Consider the following 21,004-nt stretch of genomic DNA (forward strand, 5'->3'; position numbering starts at 1 on the left):
AGGCCTGTGAACATGGGGTGAACATCAAATCTTATTCCCTACAAGATGGCAGAAAAGAAACCATTTATGACCATATCACATGTGACTCAAAGTGTGTGATTTACAGGCTTCAATGCCCTTGTGGCAAATACTACATTGGGAGCACTGTAAATAAACTTAAGTTGAGAATACTACAACATTTGAGGGCGATAAAAAACAAGGACCCGTGTTACCCAATGGCCACACACTTTGCCCAACATCACCAGAGTGACACCACCCTCTTGAAATATTCTGGAATAAAATTGTGTAAACTTCCAGAACGAGGTGGTGATCAGTTACAACTACTGAGACGCTTAGAATCGAGAATGATACTAAATATGGGAACTGAAGCACCGTTTGGTCATAATTTGGATGCCGAACTATATGTACATTTGTGATTTGATTTTTCAATGAGACTTTGATTTCAAACCTGTGGAACTTCACAGAATGTGGAGAATGTTATCCCTTTGATACTGGAATGAGTACATGTTATGAATAATTGATTTTGAACTGATGAATCATTTAAGATCCCTAATATCCCTTCCTGAGTAGTTAATGAATGAAGGACATGATGGTTTATAGTTTATTAATAGTTTGATGTTTAGAAGAAAAGGAGCTGACAACATAAGTACCTCATACAAATTATGGTTGTTTGCATAAGAAGGCTGGTCAAGATGGTATATAGAACTATACACGATAGGTCATGTAGTACCTTGATAATGACATTGTATACTGTTTTGGATTTAACACCTTGGACATATTGTATATACTTTATTTTGAATCATGCAACAACTTATTTAGATTAATGACCACAGTATTCTTTTCGTAAAAACTTAGAAACTGACCGTTTCTCTACAAGGTATAACCATCTCAAATTAATTAATCCTCAAACTTTAATAATCTTTAGGGGGTGATTGGAAATGTAGATAATGATCCTTTGTACATACTTTAAAATTATATAAAGAATCTTCGGTTCCATATAGGGGTATTGCACATTCCAATTGCGCATTTTGAAGTGGAATAAGAGACCATGAAACCTGATAGTACTTCACTCTGAGTGTATGGTCACAGAACTTTACTTTTTGGTACTTTACAATGATTGAACATAATTATGTATAGACTATGAGACTTGATAATACTTTATTTTGAATGTATTGTCATAGAATTTTGCTTAAGGTACTTTACGTTGATTATACATATTTATGTACATACCTTTACATTAATCTGCGCATTGATATGTAAAATAGACCATGAAACCCTATAATACTTTATTGTGTATGGTCATGGAAATTGACTAATGTACTTTACATCGATTATTCTTATTTATGTATATACCTTTTAACATGTACTGGCCATGTATATAAACTTTGCTGGGTTGGGTTGGTCTAGATGACCATGGAAATGGTAGAGGGTACTTACACGAAATGCACTATATAAGTAAGGTCTAGACCCAGGGACTCTATGGTCCAGTGGAAGGCAGGAGCCGAAACGCGTAGACCGTCCATTTGATGCACGTTATTCTTTGCACTGGTGTGTAAATAAACGCTGAAACTCATCTGTTGCTGTGCCGTGGTCTTTACTCTACTTAACGTGGGAAGAAGAAAGCTGTGGCTATATATATATATATATATATATATATATATTTGTCGCATTTTGTACGTTTTGTATATTATATATGTTTATTTATATGCATATTTGTATTGCTTGCAGCCCTGATGAAGTTCCCATGTTTGGAACGAAACGCGTTGGCTATTGTCCAATTATGAATACTTAATGAAGAATAAAAGAGAATGAAACACAATATACTGGCTGCTTTTTGACTCCCTTCCTGGTGCTGCCTCCACGCATGTTTTTGAAGCTTTGTCTCTGGATTTCCAGTGAGACCCAACCACAGCAGGTCTCGCTGCTGTTGGCACAGGACTTGATACTTTGTTGGGACTGAATGATTGAGGTGCTCGACATCTAGTCAGCTGTGGTGTCATGTTTTTCACCTTTAGTAGAGAGTTGAAAGACCTCTTCAATATTTTTTCAAACGGAGCCCAAGCATTGCATTTTTAAATGTATGTATGCTTGGGGTGTACTCATTCGGTAATCAAATATGGTGGCAGGGCTTCAGTTTGCAGGGACTCTCAAACCTTCTGCAAGGCAGACATCATTAACCTAGCATGAGCATGTACGTCTGCAGTGACTTTAATTACATAGGAGCAGTATATATTTCACCCTAGGCTATTGGATAGTCACCTATAGGGCAATGCTGCATTTTTACAATATAAGTTCTGTTTTAGTAGGCATAATGCCACATTTAAGGGGCTTTAAAAGGTCTGGGAGAAATTTTCAGCAGGTACTCATTCAATGTTCTTATGCGTTAATTAAAAATTACGCATCATTAATGTTTTTAGGATATAGGCATGGTAGTTAGCTCATGCTTAAACAAGTATTGACGTAGTAAAGCACAACTAATTTAAAACATACGATGACATGACAAGCAACAGTTTAATTTACAGACATCAAATCTAGGTAAAGCCATGCGAGCAAAATAGCTTATTTATTTGTAGCGAACATTTTGTTCCTAAAGCATGCATGACAGGTATGACAAAATATAACAGAACATATCTAACATTGATTCTTAGGATATTAATAATATCAAAACGTATTTTAAAAGATGGAAGTCCAGAAAATCTATGATTGTTATGATCTATCATGCTTGTTATAATTGCATTACATTTTATGTTGGCCTTCCTAGGTTAAAACTAAGCTCTCATCTTGCAGTACACAGAATAATTGTACATATCCTTATTAGGTATTATCAACCTTTTATGTTATCCTTCACAATGTAACACTGAAAAGAACACAACTGTCCTCTTGGATAGCGTCTGCCCTGTAGAAAACCTCAAATAATAATAAATAAAAAAGTAAGATCTCCTCCTTTCATCAGGATTGGGTACTTACATGATGTATGCATTGGTATGTTTAGGTATGAAAAGTTTGTGGTCCGGGCCACTACTTTATTACACTTAGCATTATGTTATCAACTGATGACGTTTCTTAAGGTTTTTTGACCTGATATTTACATTTGAGGTCGTCGTTTATTTTTTGTCTTATATTCAGCGCAAACTCGGCCTGAGGGCTCTGGAGCGGCTTATATGAGCATCAGATTACTTTACACAAGGTCACATCATTTTTTGAAGGGACAGAGGGATTTAGGGATTTTCCCAGAATCACACAATATTAAGCTGATGCCCGGAATTTATCCTGATTCCCTTGTCCAAAGTCAGCAGTTCTGGCCATTAGGTCACATCTTCTCCCAGTAGTGTGTGAGTGTGTGTTGTTCCAGATTGTGTGCAGTTTGAATCTACACGAACAGCAAAATCTCCTTAGCCTAAATGCACTAGCTGCACTGCATTGTGTCTTGAGTTATGCCTAGGTTCATATTCCAATCACAATCAGCATTTATCATGGAGGTGACCACCGTCTATGAGTTAATAGAGACGTTCTAGTAGAGATGGTTACAGGCAGCCCAATCATTGTTACTACTAAGAGGATACCTGACATAGCAAGACTTACTCATATGTATGTATCTTTGTATCTTCCAGGGGTATCTTTCCGAAGGACTAGTCACCAAATGGTATCGATCACCACGTCTTCTTCTCTCGCCGAACAACTACACCAAAGCTATAGATATGTGGGCCACAGGATGCATCTTGGCAGAAATGCTCACCGGAAGGATGCTCTTTGCTGGTAGGTGAAGGCGTTGTTCTCATCTCATAATATCAAGAGAGCATTGAATTGTGTATTTGATGTAGACTGCTCAGTGTCTGGATTCTCCCAATGCATCAGTTTTATCTTTGCAAAACCTCTGCTTTAGATGTGTAAAAGCTCTACCAGCTACTTCGGAATGTGCAGATGTACTAACAAGCACACTCCGTTCTGATTGGGGTAAGTCATGCCGCACGCCTGTACACCAGTGGATAACATTTGTAATTTACGTGGCTTACAGGTCATTGGAAGCTATCGGCATCTCAGTAGCTGTCCTATGAGGGCAATCTTAAGGGTGGCAACTCAAGTGTAGACACACAAATGTGGCTTGGAAATCCACAGTATTGCGACAATCAAGCTACAGTGAATTCAAGTCTAGGGAGCTGTAAACCAATGGGATCCCCAATCCGCCGGTATCCCTTTGAGATTCCTCACTGAAGTGATATGTGATCCCCATCATAGATTTTTGGGAAATTGGGGATTCCCCTAGAACCAGTTATCAGGGTTCAAGTGGGCATCCAAGGAGTTTAAACCAAGGCATTGCTTCGTCCCCATGGACTTAGAGAATTAAATATTTCAGGTAACACATTTGTGTTACCTGAGGGGTAGAGGGTGAAATATAAAGGGCTACCGTCAGCACCACTCTGCCACATTTTAGCGTTAGAATCAGACAGCAACAGCCATAGTCAAGTCCTAATGGAGCCTTATGCTGGCTGTGCCAGAGGTGGAGCCGAGGTGAAGATCACAGGCTTGGTGGGACTTCTTCAGTGACAGGAATGATATTTTTGTGGAAGAAGACAGTAGATGTCTACCACCAAGGTCTATATCAATTTATAACTTCTCTACCCTGCCTAATAAAATGGTAGCAGCCAACTGGAAAATGAAACCCTTTTAAGAAGCAACATCAACCCTCTCTATTGAAAAGGATGGCATGGTGGTGATCTGGAGAATAGATGTGGCTTTTGAAACCACGTTGCATATGTCTTGAATTATTACTGTTACTGTTACCATTACTGTTGATAACTTATATTAGTTGCTAGTTCTCACTCTTACACTCATACATGCCCAAATGGCTCTGCTTGCTAAGCATTTGTTCTGTGTTCATGGTAGAAATCAGTTTACAGACAGTGAAAATGTTTAGAGAAGAGATAGAATAGAGACCAGCAAACCAAATAAATATATGAAAGACAGAGACAGACGAAAGAAAACCACATCATATGGCTGACCTTTTGTTCACTAAATGGAGTTTCACCCATCTCAGTGAACTATGCATATTGTGATCCAATAGGAATAGTCATTGATAATATATTTTAGGATTTACTTAAATAATAGGTATATGCAATGATTGTATGTTATGTTATGCTATGTTAAGTTATGTTATAAAATTTTATAGAGCGCGACAGATGCCCCAGCGTCCCGGCGCTAACAGCAGAAAGAACCAAACAGAGCAGAAACAGAGAGGTCCACAACAGCGGAAATAGGTGTGTCTTGACTGACTTCCTGAAAGCTAGGTAGTTGTTCAAACTGCGGATCTGTACCGGAAGCGAGTTCCAGAGTTAGGCCGCCATAGTACGAAACAAGCATCCCCCCAGGTGTACCCTCCTTACCCGGGGAACCACTATATGTTTGCAGTTATTACTGGTAAGAACAAAATAGTTGAGGAGGAATGGATTTAAAGTGATCACACCAGATAAAGGGCTTTACAATACAATTCTAAATAGAAATACAAATTATTAAAAGCTGGTGATTTATTGAAAAGATTGAGCTGGAAAGCGAAGTATTATGTGCTAGTCTTCTTAGATAGTGTCAAATTACAATTGCCAAAGACCCCTTTATTCAGAAATCTGATTGTCCACAATGTATACGGTTACAGATTGACAGTAGATTTTATATCTGATATTATGTCAGAATCCATCTCTGGAAATAATGCGTTAACAAAATATTCAACTTCAGTGTCTTTAAAACAATATTCTTTCTTCTCAAAATATTTAATACAAGACCTTTTCCATCCAGGGGGCCTGATTAAATAAGTCAGTTTCATATGTGACTTAATCATTCAAGTGAGAATGGCACGAGTTGTAAGGACAGACTCCTGGGGCTGCCAGGGCAACAATGTCACCCAGTTGAGAGGGGGCAGATTGTGTTTGTGTACTCGTGAAAGTCTGCCGAGAGCCAGTGGGTTAGCAATTGTAACTGGGCCGAAAAGTTTGCACCTAGGAACCCCTGATCAGGAGGGAGCTGCAATTTAGATTGGGTCACTCGATAGCAGCAGTTATGCCAGGCAAGCTTGCATAGCAATTCGATGAGGTCTCAAAAGAATATCCTAGAGATTACAGTCTAGCGGTTGGCAAAATGGTATAGAAGACAATGAAGCATCACCATCTTACGATGCGGCACAGATAAAGGGAGAGAAGATAATTGGAGCCTGAAGAGATGTCATCACAGCATTAAGATGGCCGTCAATATGGCATCCGGGCTTAAGAACGGTTTGTACAACTTGATTAGTTTTGTTGCGAGGGACCTTGTAGAGGTTTCATAAAATTCTGCTGGGAGGCCATGCATCCCGGGGCACCTTTTCCATGGCCAATTCAGTAATCTCCTCTTTAATGTCTTAGATGGTAATAGGCGCCTCCATTTCCTCTCGTTCCTGGGAAGGGGAATGCCAGGATATCCATTTGTGGAACCTCAGGGAGAGGACGATATAGATATATGCCTTCTGAATGTGCTCGGGCTACGTATGATGCTTAGTCAACTCAACACATTTATTCCACCAACATGGCCTCCTCCTAGTGCAGCTGAAGGAGTCAGGACCGGAGCATTTAATATTCAACAGCCTTTCTCTCAGTCTCAGCCTTTCTCTTGAGATAGGTTTTTTCAACCGCATCCAGTTATAGAGTAAGGTTTGTCCGTTCACCTAGGGTGGTGTGAATATATGCCCTCCTGCTAACTATTTTAAAGGCCTACCATTCCACAGCTGGATATTAGACTGGCCTGTCATTGTGCTAACAACATTTAGAAATTTGAGCTGGTAAAGTTCCCCTAAATGCCAGGTCCTCCAATTCTGAGGGCTGCATGCGCCAGGTGGGGATTAGGGAAAGTGTTCTGCCTCAAGCCAAGTAAAAGGGGATTATGGTCTGTCCATTCCCCACATAGATAATCCAGGGACGAGACTAAAGGGCAGAGTGTGGTAACGCAAACATTTCTATCCAAGCTGACATATAAGTCATGGACGAGGGAGTATAAAGAATAGATTTTGATCTCAGGATTGTGGTGTTGCGATACATCTTGCAGTGACCATTGATTTCGCCATGAGACAAGGTTTCAAGCATTAGGCAGGGTGGGAGTGCCATGGAGAGGGGGTGTGAACAGTTCAGTGAAATGTCCATGACACAAATGAAGTTCCAAATTCTACTGTAACTCTTTAGTTGATAGTGCAAATTGCTTAACTTCTTCATTTATACAGATGATATAAAGATATTTTTTTAGCTACAGACACACTGATCCTGGTCTACTGCAGTAGTCAAATAGATACAACATATTTGGCTCAAAATGTCACAGTTCAGGAGCTGCCCCTGCACAGTTCCAGTCACTTAAGCTGTTGTCAGGAGTCCTTCTCTGTGAGACCTGAGCTCTGAAACAAAGCTGCATTTGAGTTGTGTGACTCATGGCAAGGAGACCGCTTAAATGAAGACAGAATGGCTGCATGGAAAGTGGTACAGTGTTGTGCTCCTCATGGGATCTTTTTTTCTATGGTTGGTCCTGTAGGCGATGAGTGGAGACACAGTTTGGTGGCGTTCCCTGGGATCCCATTGGAGGAACTTGGAAGGGATTAACAGCGCCTCGGTTTGTCAGACAAGTACAGGCACTATCAGGATTCCAAATATCACAGCCTAACCAAGATAGTACCTTTCTCTTGAGGTTACAGTGCTGAGTTCCCAATCTAAGGTGGTGGAAGCTGGACTTCCAGACCTGCTTACATTTCCGGGGCAGTATGTGGTATATAAAGAGAAATGTTACTCTGTAGCTTTGTTATGCAATAGTCTAGCTACTTCCTAGTCCTAAATTGGCTATTTTTTCCAGGTGTTACCTGCTGTTTTCTTGTTGTTTAATCAATTACTAATCCTTATGCGTACAGGGTATTTTCTACCCGGCTGCACCTGAACCTTGCTCCTCTCTGTTGTTCTACTTGCTGGGTCATCATATGGAGGTTTCTTAATGTAATAGGTTTTTCCTCCTTCGTCGGTGGTTTCTTTCCTAAGATACTTACCAGCTGATGTTGTTCTTCTGCAGCTGATACAGTGGCTGCAGAAAGGAATTTCTCCTACCTTAGGGTCAAACCCTCCAGGATAAAAGAATAACCAGAATGGCTTTCTATTGACAGGTGTAGCTAGTAGCCCCATTAAACAGTGCACTGGTTTCAAAGTGAATGCCCATCACCCATGAACAGTTTGTCTTTTTTTGGCAGAAGAGCACTCAGTTGTAAAGACACAACTCAGGAGCACATAGAGACCCCCATGTTTCTGGCATGGAGCTCTTTCCATGTGTTTATGACTGGCCGTCTTATAATAGTGCTCCCGCTGATCGGCAGCCCACAACCAACCCCCTTAAATCATGGGGACTGGCTGCACGTTTTAACTTTGCATTATCAGTGGTGCAATCTGCATCAATGCAGGGCCTCAGCAGCCAGATAGAGATTGAGGGAGCCAGTCTGCATCCCTCCCACTTGGTCAGTAGCCATTCTTCTAAATCTTGCATTACAGATAATACTTGTGCATGGACAGCGCTTACAGTAATGCTGTTCTGGCAAAGATGGAGGCTGCAGTTGCTTGTACTGTACCTGTTCTGAAGGTGGGGGAGGATTGCACTGCTCCTGTCTGTACTATGCATGTCTTGGCAGGAGGAATTCCTGATACATTAATTTCCATGCTGTTTCTGCTGTAAATAAGGTGGACACCTCCACAGCTACTGTACATGCTGTATTTGAGGTTGAAGGATGCTTGCACTGTTCCTGTCGATGCTGCACCTGTTCTGAAAGGGGTCATTGTACTTCTGTTCTCTGTGCTGTCATGGTCTTTGGGTGAAGCGTTCTTACCATGCTATGTTTCATACACAGCCTGTTCTGAGGATAAGGAACCCTTGTGTTGCTGCTTTCACTGCCTCAACTTTTCTCTGATCCTCGCAATTCTCCTGTCAGTTCTGCACATGTTTTGTGTGAGGGGCATGTGCACCTCCAATCCTTTTAAGGAGAGATGAAAATCCCTCAGTTCAATCTAAGGTGCTATTAGATAGGGATTTAAGTTGCAAGTTTGAAAACTCAGATTGCACATTCTTAAGGCCTTCAGTGATGGACCCATGAACAAAGCGCTAGTGATTAATCAAAACACAGTGTAGCTTTCTGCCATTTTGTCAGGTGCCATGATAGAATAGATATATACTTTACTGACAAGAAATGAACCCTAAAGACCTGGAAATGTGCTCAGCATTCCAAGGGACAAATATATCTCCAAAATGTATTCATGAGTGCAGAGCTGTAGCATGGCCAGTTGTCAGACTATCCTTCGGTAATGCATAGATAAGATATCATACATTATGCATTGACTGCTCTTTTCAGTGCTGTGAAAATGTTCCATCTCAGTCTGTCCAGACCGCTTTCCTCCAGAGCTCTTCAGTTGAGGGATGATGTGTCTGACCTGTCATTGGCAAGAAATCACGTATTTTAGTAAATAAATAGGCACACTTCTCAGTAACTTGATGCTTTTTTCAAAGGACTTTCGTATCTTTGTGATTTTAGGTCGGTTCATCTTCAGTTCTTATTTAGTTCTCTTTTGGTTACATACCAAAAACTGGTCAGTGATATTGTTCCTTGCCAGTGTATACTTTGTTGTGTTAGTTGGTGTAATTGGCAGTATCAATCAATCAATCAAGGCACTTGTAAAGCGCACTACATACCCGTGAGGGTCTCAAGGTGCTGAGGGGGTGCTGTTACTGCTCGAAGAGCCAGGTCTTGAGGAGTCTTCTGAAGGCCAGTAGGTCTTGGGTCTGCCGTAGGTGGATGGGGAGGGTGTTCCAGGTCTTGGCGGAGAGGTGGGAGAAAGATCTGCCGCGGGCGGTCGTTCTTCGGATGCGGGGGACTGTGGCAAGGGCGAGGCAAGCGGAGCGGAGCTGGCGGGTGGGGGTGTAGAAGCTGAGTCGTTTGTTGAGGTATGCTGGGCCAGTGTTGTGGAGTGCCTTGTGTGCGTGGGTGAGGAGCTTGAAGGTTATCCTCTTGTTGACGGGGAGCCAGTGCAGGTCTCTCAAGTGAGGTGTGATGTGGCAGCGGCGGGGGATGTCGAGGATCAGAGGTAGCGAGGCATTCTGGATGCGTTACAGTCGTCTCAGGAGTTTGGCCGATGTTCCTGCATAGAGGGCGTTTCAGTAGTCCAGCCTGCTGGTGACAAGGGCCTGGGTGACTGTTTTTTAGAGAAAGAGAGGAGTTAAATGGTTTTGCGTAGTAGTTTCAGATGAGCAGATCCTCAGCACTTCTTTAATTTGTTCTGACATGGTGAGCTTGGCATCAAATTTGACTCTGAGATTTACTACACATTGTGCTTGAATTGTCTAGGGGCAAAGTCATTGTGTCCAAAAGGGTAACTCATTCCGAGGAGAGCACTTCAATCGTAGTAAGATTTCTGTTTTGATTTGTTTTAATTTGTTATTCCTTATCCAAGTGCAGAGAAGCAGCAGTCCCTGATGGAGATTTCCGTCGAGGCATTTGCCTGCACTTCTCTTAATTCCTTGAAGGGTCCAAATATTGCTTCAGAAGTTTTGGGGGAGGAGACAGCCCTATTTGCATGAAAAACAGCTTTTGCCACTTTAAGTGGTTTAAAAAAAAAATATTTAATTAACAGTTTGCCATTCTTGTGTGACTTCTTGCGTGAAATCACGCCACCAATCTCTTTTTGTTTATGAAGCGTCATTTTCAGTATTATAAGCTTGAAGTGTAACATGCTTTATGCTTTATTTTAACAAGTTGTGGTGCCATTTCATTAGCAACCGCTTAAAAGGCATTCTTTGAAATTCACTAACAAATCATTTACATCATTAGAGCTAGATGGGGCCAATTGTCAAGGCTGGTTATAGCTGAATCTATGTTCAGATGTTTCCAATGTCGTACCTGCTTCATTGCTGTTGCAGGGGGTTTAGTATGGCATTTGCCTTGCCACAGCCAACGAAAGGGTAAAAAGTAGTGATCTGACCAAGGAAGGGGGCTGAACTGCACAGCCCTCTTGGTCACTACAAATTATGTCAAGGCACTATCCTATCGTATGTGTTGAGGTTGTAGCAAACACATTACAATCCAGTATTGTCAACAACTCTCTGCATATCAACAAACAGGGGGCATACTTACAATGCCCCTGCGGCACTTTTAATCAGCCGGAGCATCACTTTTGTGATGCTCCGGAGGCACAGTCAAAGCGTAGCTTTCATGGCCTTGTAAATATGGAGTAAGGCAATGCATTACTCGGTGTGAAAGAGGCATTCCATGGGTGTTGCTATGGGTGTTCCCACGCAACACCCATGGTGTTTGACACTGCTCAGATTTACAACATAGCATAAATCTGGGGCAGCGCAAGACTAACACCTTCTCAAAACAGGCATAACGAGGAGAAATGTTTACATTACTCATTGCTTTTTCTTCTTTCCACGTGTGCTGCATTCTATAGCACACATAGAATGAGAAAAACGCCTCCTGTGATTGTTTTTGTGCAGGAAGAGATACACAAAAACAATCATGCCAACAAGACAGACACAATTGCACCATGGTGCAACGGTGCCTGCATTGACACTCGGCTGTAGTTTGTGCGCCAGCAGAAAGGACCGAATGTCTAGTAGATACGTCACATTCCTGCCCTTTTCTTTTGACATAGGGCAGTACAGCTAGAAGGCTTGTGGCATTGCTCTGCACCAAAATATTGTAAATAAGCCCCAGGGTTTCATATATTAGTGTTTTCGTAAAAATTATCGATATTCCCCCTCCACGCCCTATCGGTCTAAAAGCTGAAAGGATGGCATAGTGTTGAGCACCTAATTTATTGCATACCACACTATAGTCCTCTTGCAGACATGTAGCAATGTTCTGATCATTATTCATGTCATGTATTTCATGTTGATGTTTTTGTGGCTGACTTAATGTTTGCCAACAAATCTTTAAAGGAGGCGGGAGACCCAGTCCTCACCTCAAGGCCCCTTAGCTCTTGTGGCCTCGTAGTATTTACCCTAGACTGCGTAGCATGGGTGGAAGCGTGTCTCATATATTTGGTATCTAGATTAAAAAAATGCTAATGACTCATCATTTCCATATTGAGCCTAAACTGTGGACTGGGTAATGCATATCACACACTGTTCAGGCTGAGTAAAGTATGCAGGATCACTTACAGCAGGAACATTATCCTGGCAGAAGTTATAGCTGTCGACCACAGTCTGGTTGTGGACGGGCACAGACGAGCTTGCCTTTGGTATGCCACCATACGCACCTGCTGTGCGCCTGCTGCACAGAGGTGTGGCAACCCCACATTTATCCCTATACGGCAACCAACCCGGCAACGCTTAAGCATTTAACTGAGTAAGAAAAGTACACTTCCTGGGAGAAAACCCCAATATAAAGTGCCATGGTGCTGTAGTTTTGGTTCATGACTCAGCAGAACTCTTCGCTAAGGCTAAACGGATGCCCAGCAGCCCTATTTTTATCCTACAGATTCAAAATGCAAACCAACTAAACCACTGTTCAAAATGGCAGCCAACCTGGAACTGCAGAAATATTTAACCGAGTGGGAAGAGTACCACCTCCTTAGTGAGAAAAAGCCCAATATAAAATTCAACAGTGCTGTAGTATGGAGAAAACAAGACGACCCAAAAATGCCAAATAATTAACCAGCCAGTCAGTAATCAAGACAACCTGTATCTCTGTGACAGCATATACAATACAGAAACATAGTTAAAAACAAGGAACAAGTATTACTAAAATGATTTTTCACATATAATAAAAATGCCACACAGGAAAAAAATATAGAACACAGAACAAAACCTCCATTGTCCGTGTGCTCTGCCAGCACCTCCCGCCCACCCTCCGTTGCCCATGTGCTTCCCCTTTGTCCTCTCACCTATCCTCTCCCCCATCCATGTCCTTCTATCCTACATTTCTTGTTCTGTGTTGCCTCATCTCATTGGGGTCCAGGCAACATGGACAGAGAAGTATGCAAGTAGGGAGCACATGGGTAAAAGTAATTAAAAAACACATATTTGCTTTCTCTAACAAACACAAAATTACATTAACACTGACTGTCATAGCACTTTAAAAAAAAAAGTTTTAGCCACTCTGCTGTACAGGATGGCTACAAATCCTTGGCATAGCCAATATCGCTCATAGGTGAGGCCTACTGTCTTTGCCAATTAATACATTAATCTGATGGATGGCTCCTTCCAGGTACTGTCCCCAATGTGTGAAGGCTTCCTTTACTGTCAAGAGTTCTCTGTTGTAGATGGAGTCGTTTATATCTGCCTCAGAGAGAGTATGTGAAAAATATGCCATCAGCACAGGGTTTGGGTCTTAGAATCACCTTGAGAGACTACTGCTGTGATTGCCCAGGACGATGCATTAGATTTGACTACAAAGAGTAGATACATAGTGTGTCTTAATGATGGTGCCAAAGTGTATGCTGTTTTTTATTTCTGAAAAGCCTGTTTTCTTTTCAGTAGAAAGCTGAAGACTTTCGTGGTAAGTTGAATGATAGAGGAAAATTCTTGTATGAAGTGCCATTAGAAATTGACTAATCCAATCATTGTACTACTTTCTCCTTTTGGGGAACCATCTATTCCAATATTGCTTTGACTTTGCTTGAATGCATACTAATGCCTTGTCTGGAGGCTTCAAAGCCCGAAATGATACTCTGTATACCTTAATTTTGGTAAATAATGAATGATTTCTCAGTCTAGATAGAATTTCCCAAATGTGTGCACAATGCTAGTCCAAGGATTCAGAGTATATCAAGTCTCATTCTTGTAAACAACCACATGCACATCCATAAAATTAAAGTATTTGTAAAATGATGCTGCTGTGGCGTTTGAAAGACCAAACAACATCAGCAAACATTGAAAGGGGACATATGATGAGTTAGAAAGCCATGTTCTATTAACCCCCTGAATCAGATCAGATTGTAAGGTCCTTGCAGACCAAATTTGGGGGAAATTTTAGCGGGCTTGACCTCATTCATCACAACTCAAATTAGAGTGTTATCCTTATTGATAATCAGAACCGCTTAATTTAAATTGAACAAGAGGAAGTGGACAGCAGATCCTTATTGTAATGACATTTATTTTTCTGTAGTCGGTGCATTGCTTGTACTCCCCATTCCCTTTTAATACAAAAAAGATGGTGGCACCAACAGGTGACGTAGAGTGCCTATAAATGCCTTTCTCTTGGTTTTCATATAGGTATTGTCACAGGATCCCATCTTCCTTGATTGTTAAAGAATATATTCTTCCATGAGGGATGGATTCCCCAGGCATTAACTCAATGACAGAGTAGTATTCCATGATGTGAATGAAGGACGTCTGCACCTTTTTTGCTGAAGACATCTTTAACCTTTCCATAAGACACTGAAATCAAATTGTCTTCTTCTCTACTTTTCACCATGAGTTTTGGTAATAGGTCTTTGCAAATCAAAACAGGATAATGAATGAGTACTGTCCTTGGGTAGAGCTTGAAAGCAATGTTCCAATCAGTATGTTGAGGAAAACATAACCGTCAGACTTTTCGTGTCTTTGTCAGGATTAGGATGTAAGAGTCAGGTCATTCTGAGGACAAGGAATGCTGGAGCATTCATTTGAGTTGTAATAAAGAGCAGTTTTGTTTCAGTGCAAACAGCTCAGGAGGACAGTGGAGTTACGTAAGTGCCTTGAATCTCCTGTTAAGTGTCTTTGTTAACAGAAATCTGTATTTCTGCCCGGAAGCTGTGATTTATGAAGCATCCTGAAGCTCCTGAATCTACTTACACCACGACAGCGACTGGACTTCCAGGGATTGTCAACAAGACTTTGTTCAAATTAATGAGCCTTATGTACCAAACAGTTCAATAATCACACTGCTCATCTCTAGTCTGTTAGTCAGAGATGAGGTGATTCATTTTGTGACAACTGTGGCCAAGACAGGCAAAGTGGCTGGATTTTTACACTAGAGGCAGAGATCTGCTTGAGACATTATCAGTCGTGGCTTGGCTCAGCCAGTGGAGTATTCATTTCTCACCTAATACTATTGGCTGTTTGGGTGTATCCTTCCACCCCCCTCCTCAAGTGCTTGTTCTGAACTACATGAGTAACTACTTTAGTACCCTAGAATCAATGTCTGTTCCTGCTGACTGTCTTTTGACTGTCTTGTTGTAATGTGATAACTTTGAATGCGTTAACACATTAAACCCCTACCTATGGACTTTGCCAATGCTAATTGTGAATTCATTTAAAGCCTCATTGTTATTCGCAAACAACTTCACAGTTTACATACTGGCTTCAGCAGGTTCTGAAATGTGTATTGACACTGACTTATAGTACCTTTTCACGTCATTTATAGGAAGCAATTTATTTTGAACAATATGAGGAAGACGTAAGACTGTAAAATATACTGTAAAGATGGTGATATTTTAGAGACTAGTCATGTATCAGATATATCATAAACTTTAACTGCAATATCAGTGCTGACAACGCCTACATCTTTTCTAAATGTTTTGTAGTCTTCTTGTCTGAGATGCATTGCAGAACTGATAATTTGGTTATCGATTTGGGATGAAATTAATCCCCCGGTCTAGTGCTGCAAAGCTTTCAATCCTACCATACATGTCTAATACCATTAAATCTGTTTCTTGAAATATATTTCTTTGCATCAGGGATTCCTAATGCTAATTAGATAACGCTGGACTAAAACAAATGGGAATGAGGGGTTTCTAAACCAGGCAGCAAAAACATTCTGCTGATTCGGAAACATTAACCCAAGCTTCTTGTATAAATATGTTGCTTTGCATTTTTGGACATATGTCAGAATCTAATAAAATGCAGAACACGTTTAAGTGGAAAACAAATCACTAAAAATCAATAATGGAGCTAGTCTGGCTGCTGTGAGACGTTTCCACTTTTTCCCCATGTGTATTCCATTCAATTCAGCAAGAAAATAAGACCTGCATTCACTTTCAGCCCTGAGGTACATTGATTACAGTAAAGTAAGGATGAGGCAGGCTGTTTCTAAGGCAGTGTGGTCTTGTAAGGAAGACTTCTGTTGCAGTAGCGGCCTGTCCCCTGCCAAAGTGGGGGGGTGGGCTGGAGGCGGGAGGAGGGAGGTGTGGAGGATGGATGAGGGAGGTAGGGAGGGTTCCAGGACAAAAAAAAAGAAATAATAAACTTACCTTAACACTGTCACCGTCTCCCGTGCATCAGCTCTATCTGCTTCTGTCGCCGGGCACAGGCTCCCAGCCTGCCCTGCGGCCAATCCTGAAGTGACTCTCGCATAAGAGCAGCTTCAGCATTGGCCTGAGCGCCAGCAATGTGTGCTCCTAGGCAGACTGGGGGCCTGTACCTGCTCTCTCGAGTCCCAACAGCGCAGCTGGGGATGGAGAGAGCTTCACTGCAAATGAGGTGTTAGGTGTTTGGCAGGCCTGAGATGGCCGGCCAAACACCTCATGCGCAGTGAAGGGAATGCTCACCAATCCCCCACCAGCAGTATCATCCCCTGGAACTGCCCGAAGGCTTGTCAGAGTTCTGGGGACGGGTCTAGGGGATTAAAATAAAACAATACTAAAACGGGTTTAAAACCTGTTTTATTGTTGTTTATTTTGCTGGTGGTGACAGGGGGGCGGCCCTCCTTCGCTCTAGTGGAGTGGCCGCCACTGTTCTGTTCTGCCATACATAGGGTTATCATTTATTTATAGCTGGGTATCTTTTGTTTTTCTATAGAATTCTCTATGTTCTAGTAACTTTTACATGACTACTAAACACGCATGAAATCAAGAGCACACAATTAATGCACAAGAACCCCCCTGCCTCCCTCCCCAAAAATCTTTTTTACTAACCTACTAACTACTAAGTCTTTCCGGAGTAGGGTGCTACTCGTTAGAAAAGCTTTTCAATGCATCTTAAAGGGTCGTAAGCACTACATAAATACATTTACAATTACAATGTCTCTTTTGTTCACAAATAGAGGGTTTTTAGTGACATATTTTGAAGACCGACACGCTAACATGTTTCCTTTCTACAATGACATCTACGCTTTTGAAGTCCCTGAATCTTTTGAGTTAAGGGGGACTTATGCGAGTACCACAGAATTCTTAAGGCTCAACTCATTGGCCCAGCTACAAATTAGAGTGGGACTCGCCTCTTCCCCTGAGTCACATGACACTGTCATATGACTTAAACCAATCCGCGCCCTGGCAACAATCTTCAGTGAGCAGTGAACAACCTTCCTCAGCAGCCAAAGAATGGCCTCATTCAGAGCACTGTTTTAAGCTTGAAATCAGGCTCAACTGTATTTGCGCACTTAGCACACATCAGGCACTTTGCGTAAATTACGCTAAGTCCCAGGGTATTTTATCTCAACATTTCAGGTCCTACCTGAAGGTTATTGCTCTTGCAAAACACTTTAGTTTTCCCCTTTGCAGGGAACAAAAGTTGGAATGGGGAAAAAGAGCACCCTAATACAGCATTTTGTTGTATTTATGTCATTGACTCAGTTCAAACATGGCTAAGTGACATAAACCTGGATGAATTTGAGTCCCAACTTTTGGGCAACATTACTTCCCTTGAATATACTGTGAATACTGACCACACACACTACTAAGGAAACCAAGACAGCCTTGTATCAGCTCTCTAACAAAGAAGGTGAAAATGATCTTCCCAGGAAACAACTTCAGAGCTGCTTGTCATACCCTTGTACTTTCGTATTTGGAGAGTGGCATCACCGTGCCTAAGACCTTTCTGACTCCACATTGGCCTCTGCTAAAGGTATCCTACACGCTACAGCATGTCTCACTAAAGGTCTAAAGAAATAGAACCATATTACCCTTACCCCCATTGAGAGAGCACAAATCTGAAAAAAATGTATAAGTGCACCATATTTACAAGCATGTAGTTAGTTAACATATGCCTTGCACCAGAGTGTCTTATATTTAGTAATGAAACGTATAGAGTGTTTAAGTAGAGTAACAATAGTCATAACAGTGTGAGATTAATGTAGAAATGTTGGAATGAAAATGAAAACCTCATGTTCTCATGTTAAAAGGAATCATGTCAGAGTTGAACGGAACTTTGAAATCCAGTTACATTGTGTAGGCCTTAGGGCAATTCACAGCAAATCTAAACGTGCTGCTAAAATAATGTGAGAGGGGGTTAACGTGGTTCTTCCAAAATGTATTATCGAATTTAGTATTGAAATATATGCTTTATAGATGTGTTGCTTTTAGAAATATGTGTTAGTTAAGAATACTGTTTAAATGCAAGTTAAATGTTTAGAGTGCAGGGATTCGTTTCATGTAAATCAAGTAGGCCTGAACTGATAATGTCATCTCTTTTGATCTGCCATATGCTCGTTAGAGAAGGAGTCGAGAGGTGCCAAGTACTGAGAGCTACGTATGCTTTATAGCCTATAGATATGGTAAAGTCTGGAATTTGAGGCCCACTGCAGGACGAACTGTATGCAGGTGCGAGGGTCCTAATCAGTTAGAATGAAAGGGGCCTTGTTCAGTGGCGCTTGGCGCAGGCCTGTAGGAGTCTCCAGGAATTTCAGGAGGTACCGGCGCTCTGGAGAAGAAGTCTGGGAACCAAGGTCAACTTTAACGAGGGTCTTGAAGAGTACCATCATGGAGTTTACCGCGCAAAGATGTACCACGTGAGGGGCGTTCCAAGGGGCGTTCCTATTGGAAACGTGATTTGGTATTAGGGAAAGCGACCCGGGAGGAGAGCAGAGCAGATGATTTTGGGAGCCTAAGGAAGCGGATGGGTAGGCAGATAGGCTGATCAGGAGAGACCCATTATCAGAGAAGAGACAAAGAGAAGTGCGTGATCTTCTTAGTAAGTCAGCACGGCTGACACCTAGAGGGGTAAAGATCTTGTTAAGTAGGGATGTCATTTAGTCTAGTGTAGGGACAGACTAACCTGAATTTTCTTTTCTGTAATGACTTTGAGGTTGCAACTTGTATCCATTTTGGCAACGCTTATGATATTCGAAATTGTACTCATTATTCTGTTCTGTAGACTTAGACTATTCAAAGAATTCATGTTCATAGTGATACCAGTTTATCTTTTGAATCTCATCTTGAGAAGTTTGTATCTTCAGTTATCTTTGACTTTATATTAAATCTTTGAAACTTAATTTTGGTCAGTGGTTATTTAGAGTGGTGTAAGTTCTTAATTGATTGACCTATTGTTAGATTGCCTTTTACTCAATGACAGGTACCAACGATCCAGTCGACTTGGTTTGGGATCTGGTAAGGTAACTAGTAACCAGTAATCCCGCGTTAACAGTTGGTAGCAGAGGATGGTTATCTTCTTGAGGAAGGTAATCTAGAGAGGTTAGTTTACCCCAAGGCCCCTAGACGTCGAGAGACGAGCAGCGGAAGAATCATGCGCCGAAGGTGCAGACGGTGCGAGAAAAGCAGCAGTATCGGAGGAGAGTGAGTATAACAAGGGTCATGCGTGAACAGATTGCTGTGTTGTATTTGTATTGTAATGTCTTGCGGAGTTGAATGCCTGTAGTGTGAATGAGGGAAGGTTGTGAGCGCGTGCAACCTGGTGAACCGGTAAACCTGGTAAACGGGTGAACTGGCAAATCTTAAGTTCAGGCCAGAGCTTAAGTGGTTTTGGGTGTATCGAACATCCAGGGTAGTTGTCGACCATAGTACGGAGGTCACGAGGTACCATTGACCGCCGTGGGACCGAGATAGGGGGAGTGTTAGAGCGAGTGTATGAGTAACGGACGCTGGTCGAAAGTTACTGTGTGTAAGTAACCTATCAGAGAAGGCGATTGTCTGGACGTAAACGGAAAGACATTTCGTCAAGTTAAGGTGACAACTACAGAAAAGACTGTGGGCGTACAGTCAAGAAAGGTGATCGCTTGGACGGAAGTAATCATTTTTCAGAGTATGAATGGGACGCATGCATGACCGAGGAGACGAGCTGAGAAAGGAGGGGAACTGCTGCGAAGGGGGACGAGTGACGTCGGCTAGAGCCGCGCTGTGATTGAGCGGTTGGTGTGACGTTAGCTAAAGTCGCGCTCTGGTTGGGCGACTAGAGTGACGTCGGAGGAAAGCCGCGCACAGATAGGCCAGTTAGTGAGAACCGCGCTGAGATTGGTGGATTGTCATCAGGAAGTAAACAAACGCGGAGAAAAGAGAAATCATGAAGTGTTTTAAGTGTTTGAAAGGGATTTTTAAAAGAAAAAGAAGTGAACATTATTACGGGGAAGAGGCTCCGCCGGAGGGTACACCAGCTCATTATATGGGAACGAATGTGGGGCTGCATACCATATTATGGATTGGGGCTTGGAATAAGCTTACGGAAGGGAATGAGGAAATGCAGTTCCCGAGGTATGGGACGTTTAAGTTAGAGGTGTTACATCGGTTGAAAGCAACCATGTCCTCATTGAAACCTTCACCTAGACCAACCCAGTTTGAAGCCCTTAATGCATGGATTAGGGCAGCGCACGACAGAAACTTGAACAGGCGTCAACTAAGACTGACGCGATCGGTAAGAGCAGTGCGAGATTCTAAATGGGATGAGGAGGCAAAGCGGTGGAGGGTACAGGCTATTGAGGTGGAAAAAATGTATCCGATGAGGGAGGTGGTAGGAGGAGGAAACCTCATGGAAGAGGACGAAGAAAGTGAATCGGAAGACAACCTGATAAACAGGTTGTAGTTAGATAGACCACCTCCGAGAGTTGGGGAGATCGCAGATAGGGGACTCGCAAGGGAAGATGGGACTGTGATAGAGGGGTATACACCACTCCCAGTATCAGAATGGACGCCTATCAAAGGCGAGGAGACACCTTATAACAACAATGTACAGAGTGTAGTGGGAAGGTTTGTGGTGCAGAAAACGCCAACCACCGAAAGGGTCGAGTCTGTGGGGCTGCCAGATGCTCTCCAAGTGCCTGTCACCATAGGACCTATAGTATCGATCTATAACTCTGAGAGAGATAAAGAGGAAGAACAGAGGCAAT

General features: G+C 42.1%; 1 protein-coding gene across 1 annotated transcript in view; it reads left to right on the forward strand.

Moving 5' to 3' along the window:
* MAPK4 (mitogen-activated protein kinase 4) overlaps positions 1 to 21,004 on the forward strand; it is a 261,201-nt gene that overhangs the window by 156,825 nt on the left and 83,372 nt on the right. The window contains exon 2 of the mRNA XM_078674799.1: positions 3,612 to 3,756. Coding sequence (XP_078530925.1) covers positions 3,612 to 3,756 — 145 coding nt within the window. The remainder of the gene's footprint in view (positions 1 to 3,611; positions 3,757 to 21,004) is intronic.

The sequence above is a fragment of the Lissotriton helveticus genome, chromosome 2_1, assembly GCF_964261635.1.
Source record: "Lissotriton helveticus chromosome 2_1, aLisHel1.1, whole genome shotgun sequence".
NCBI classification, from domain to species: domain Eukaryota; kingdom Metazoa; phylum Chordata; class Amphibia; order Caudata; family Salamandridae; genus Lissotriton; species Lissotriton helveticus.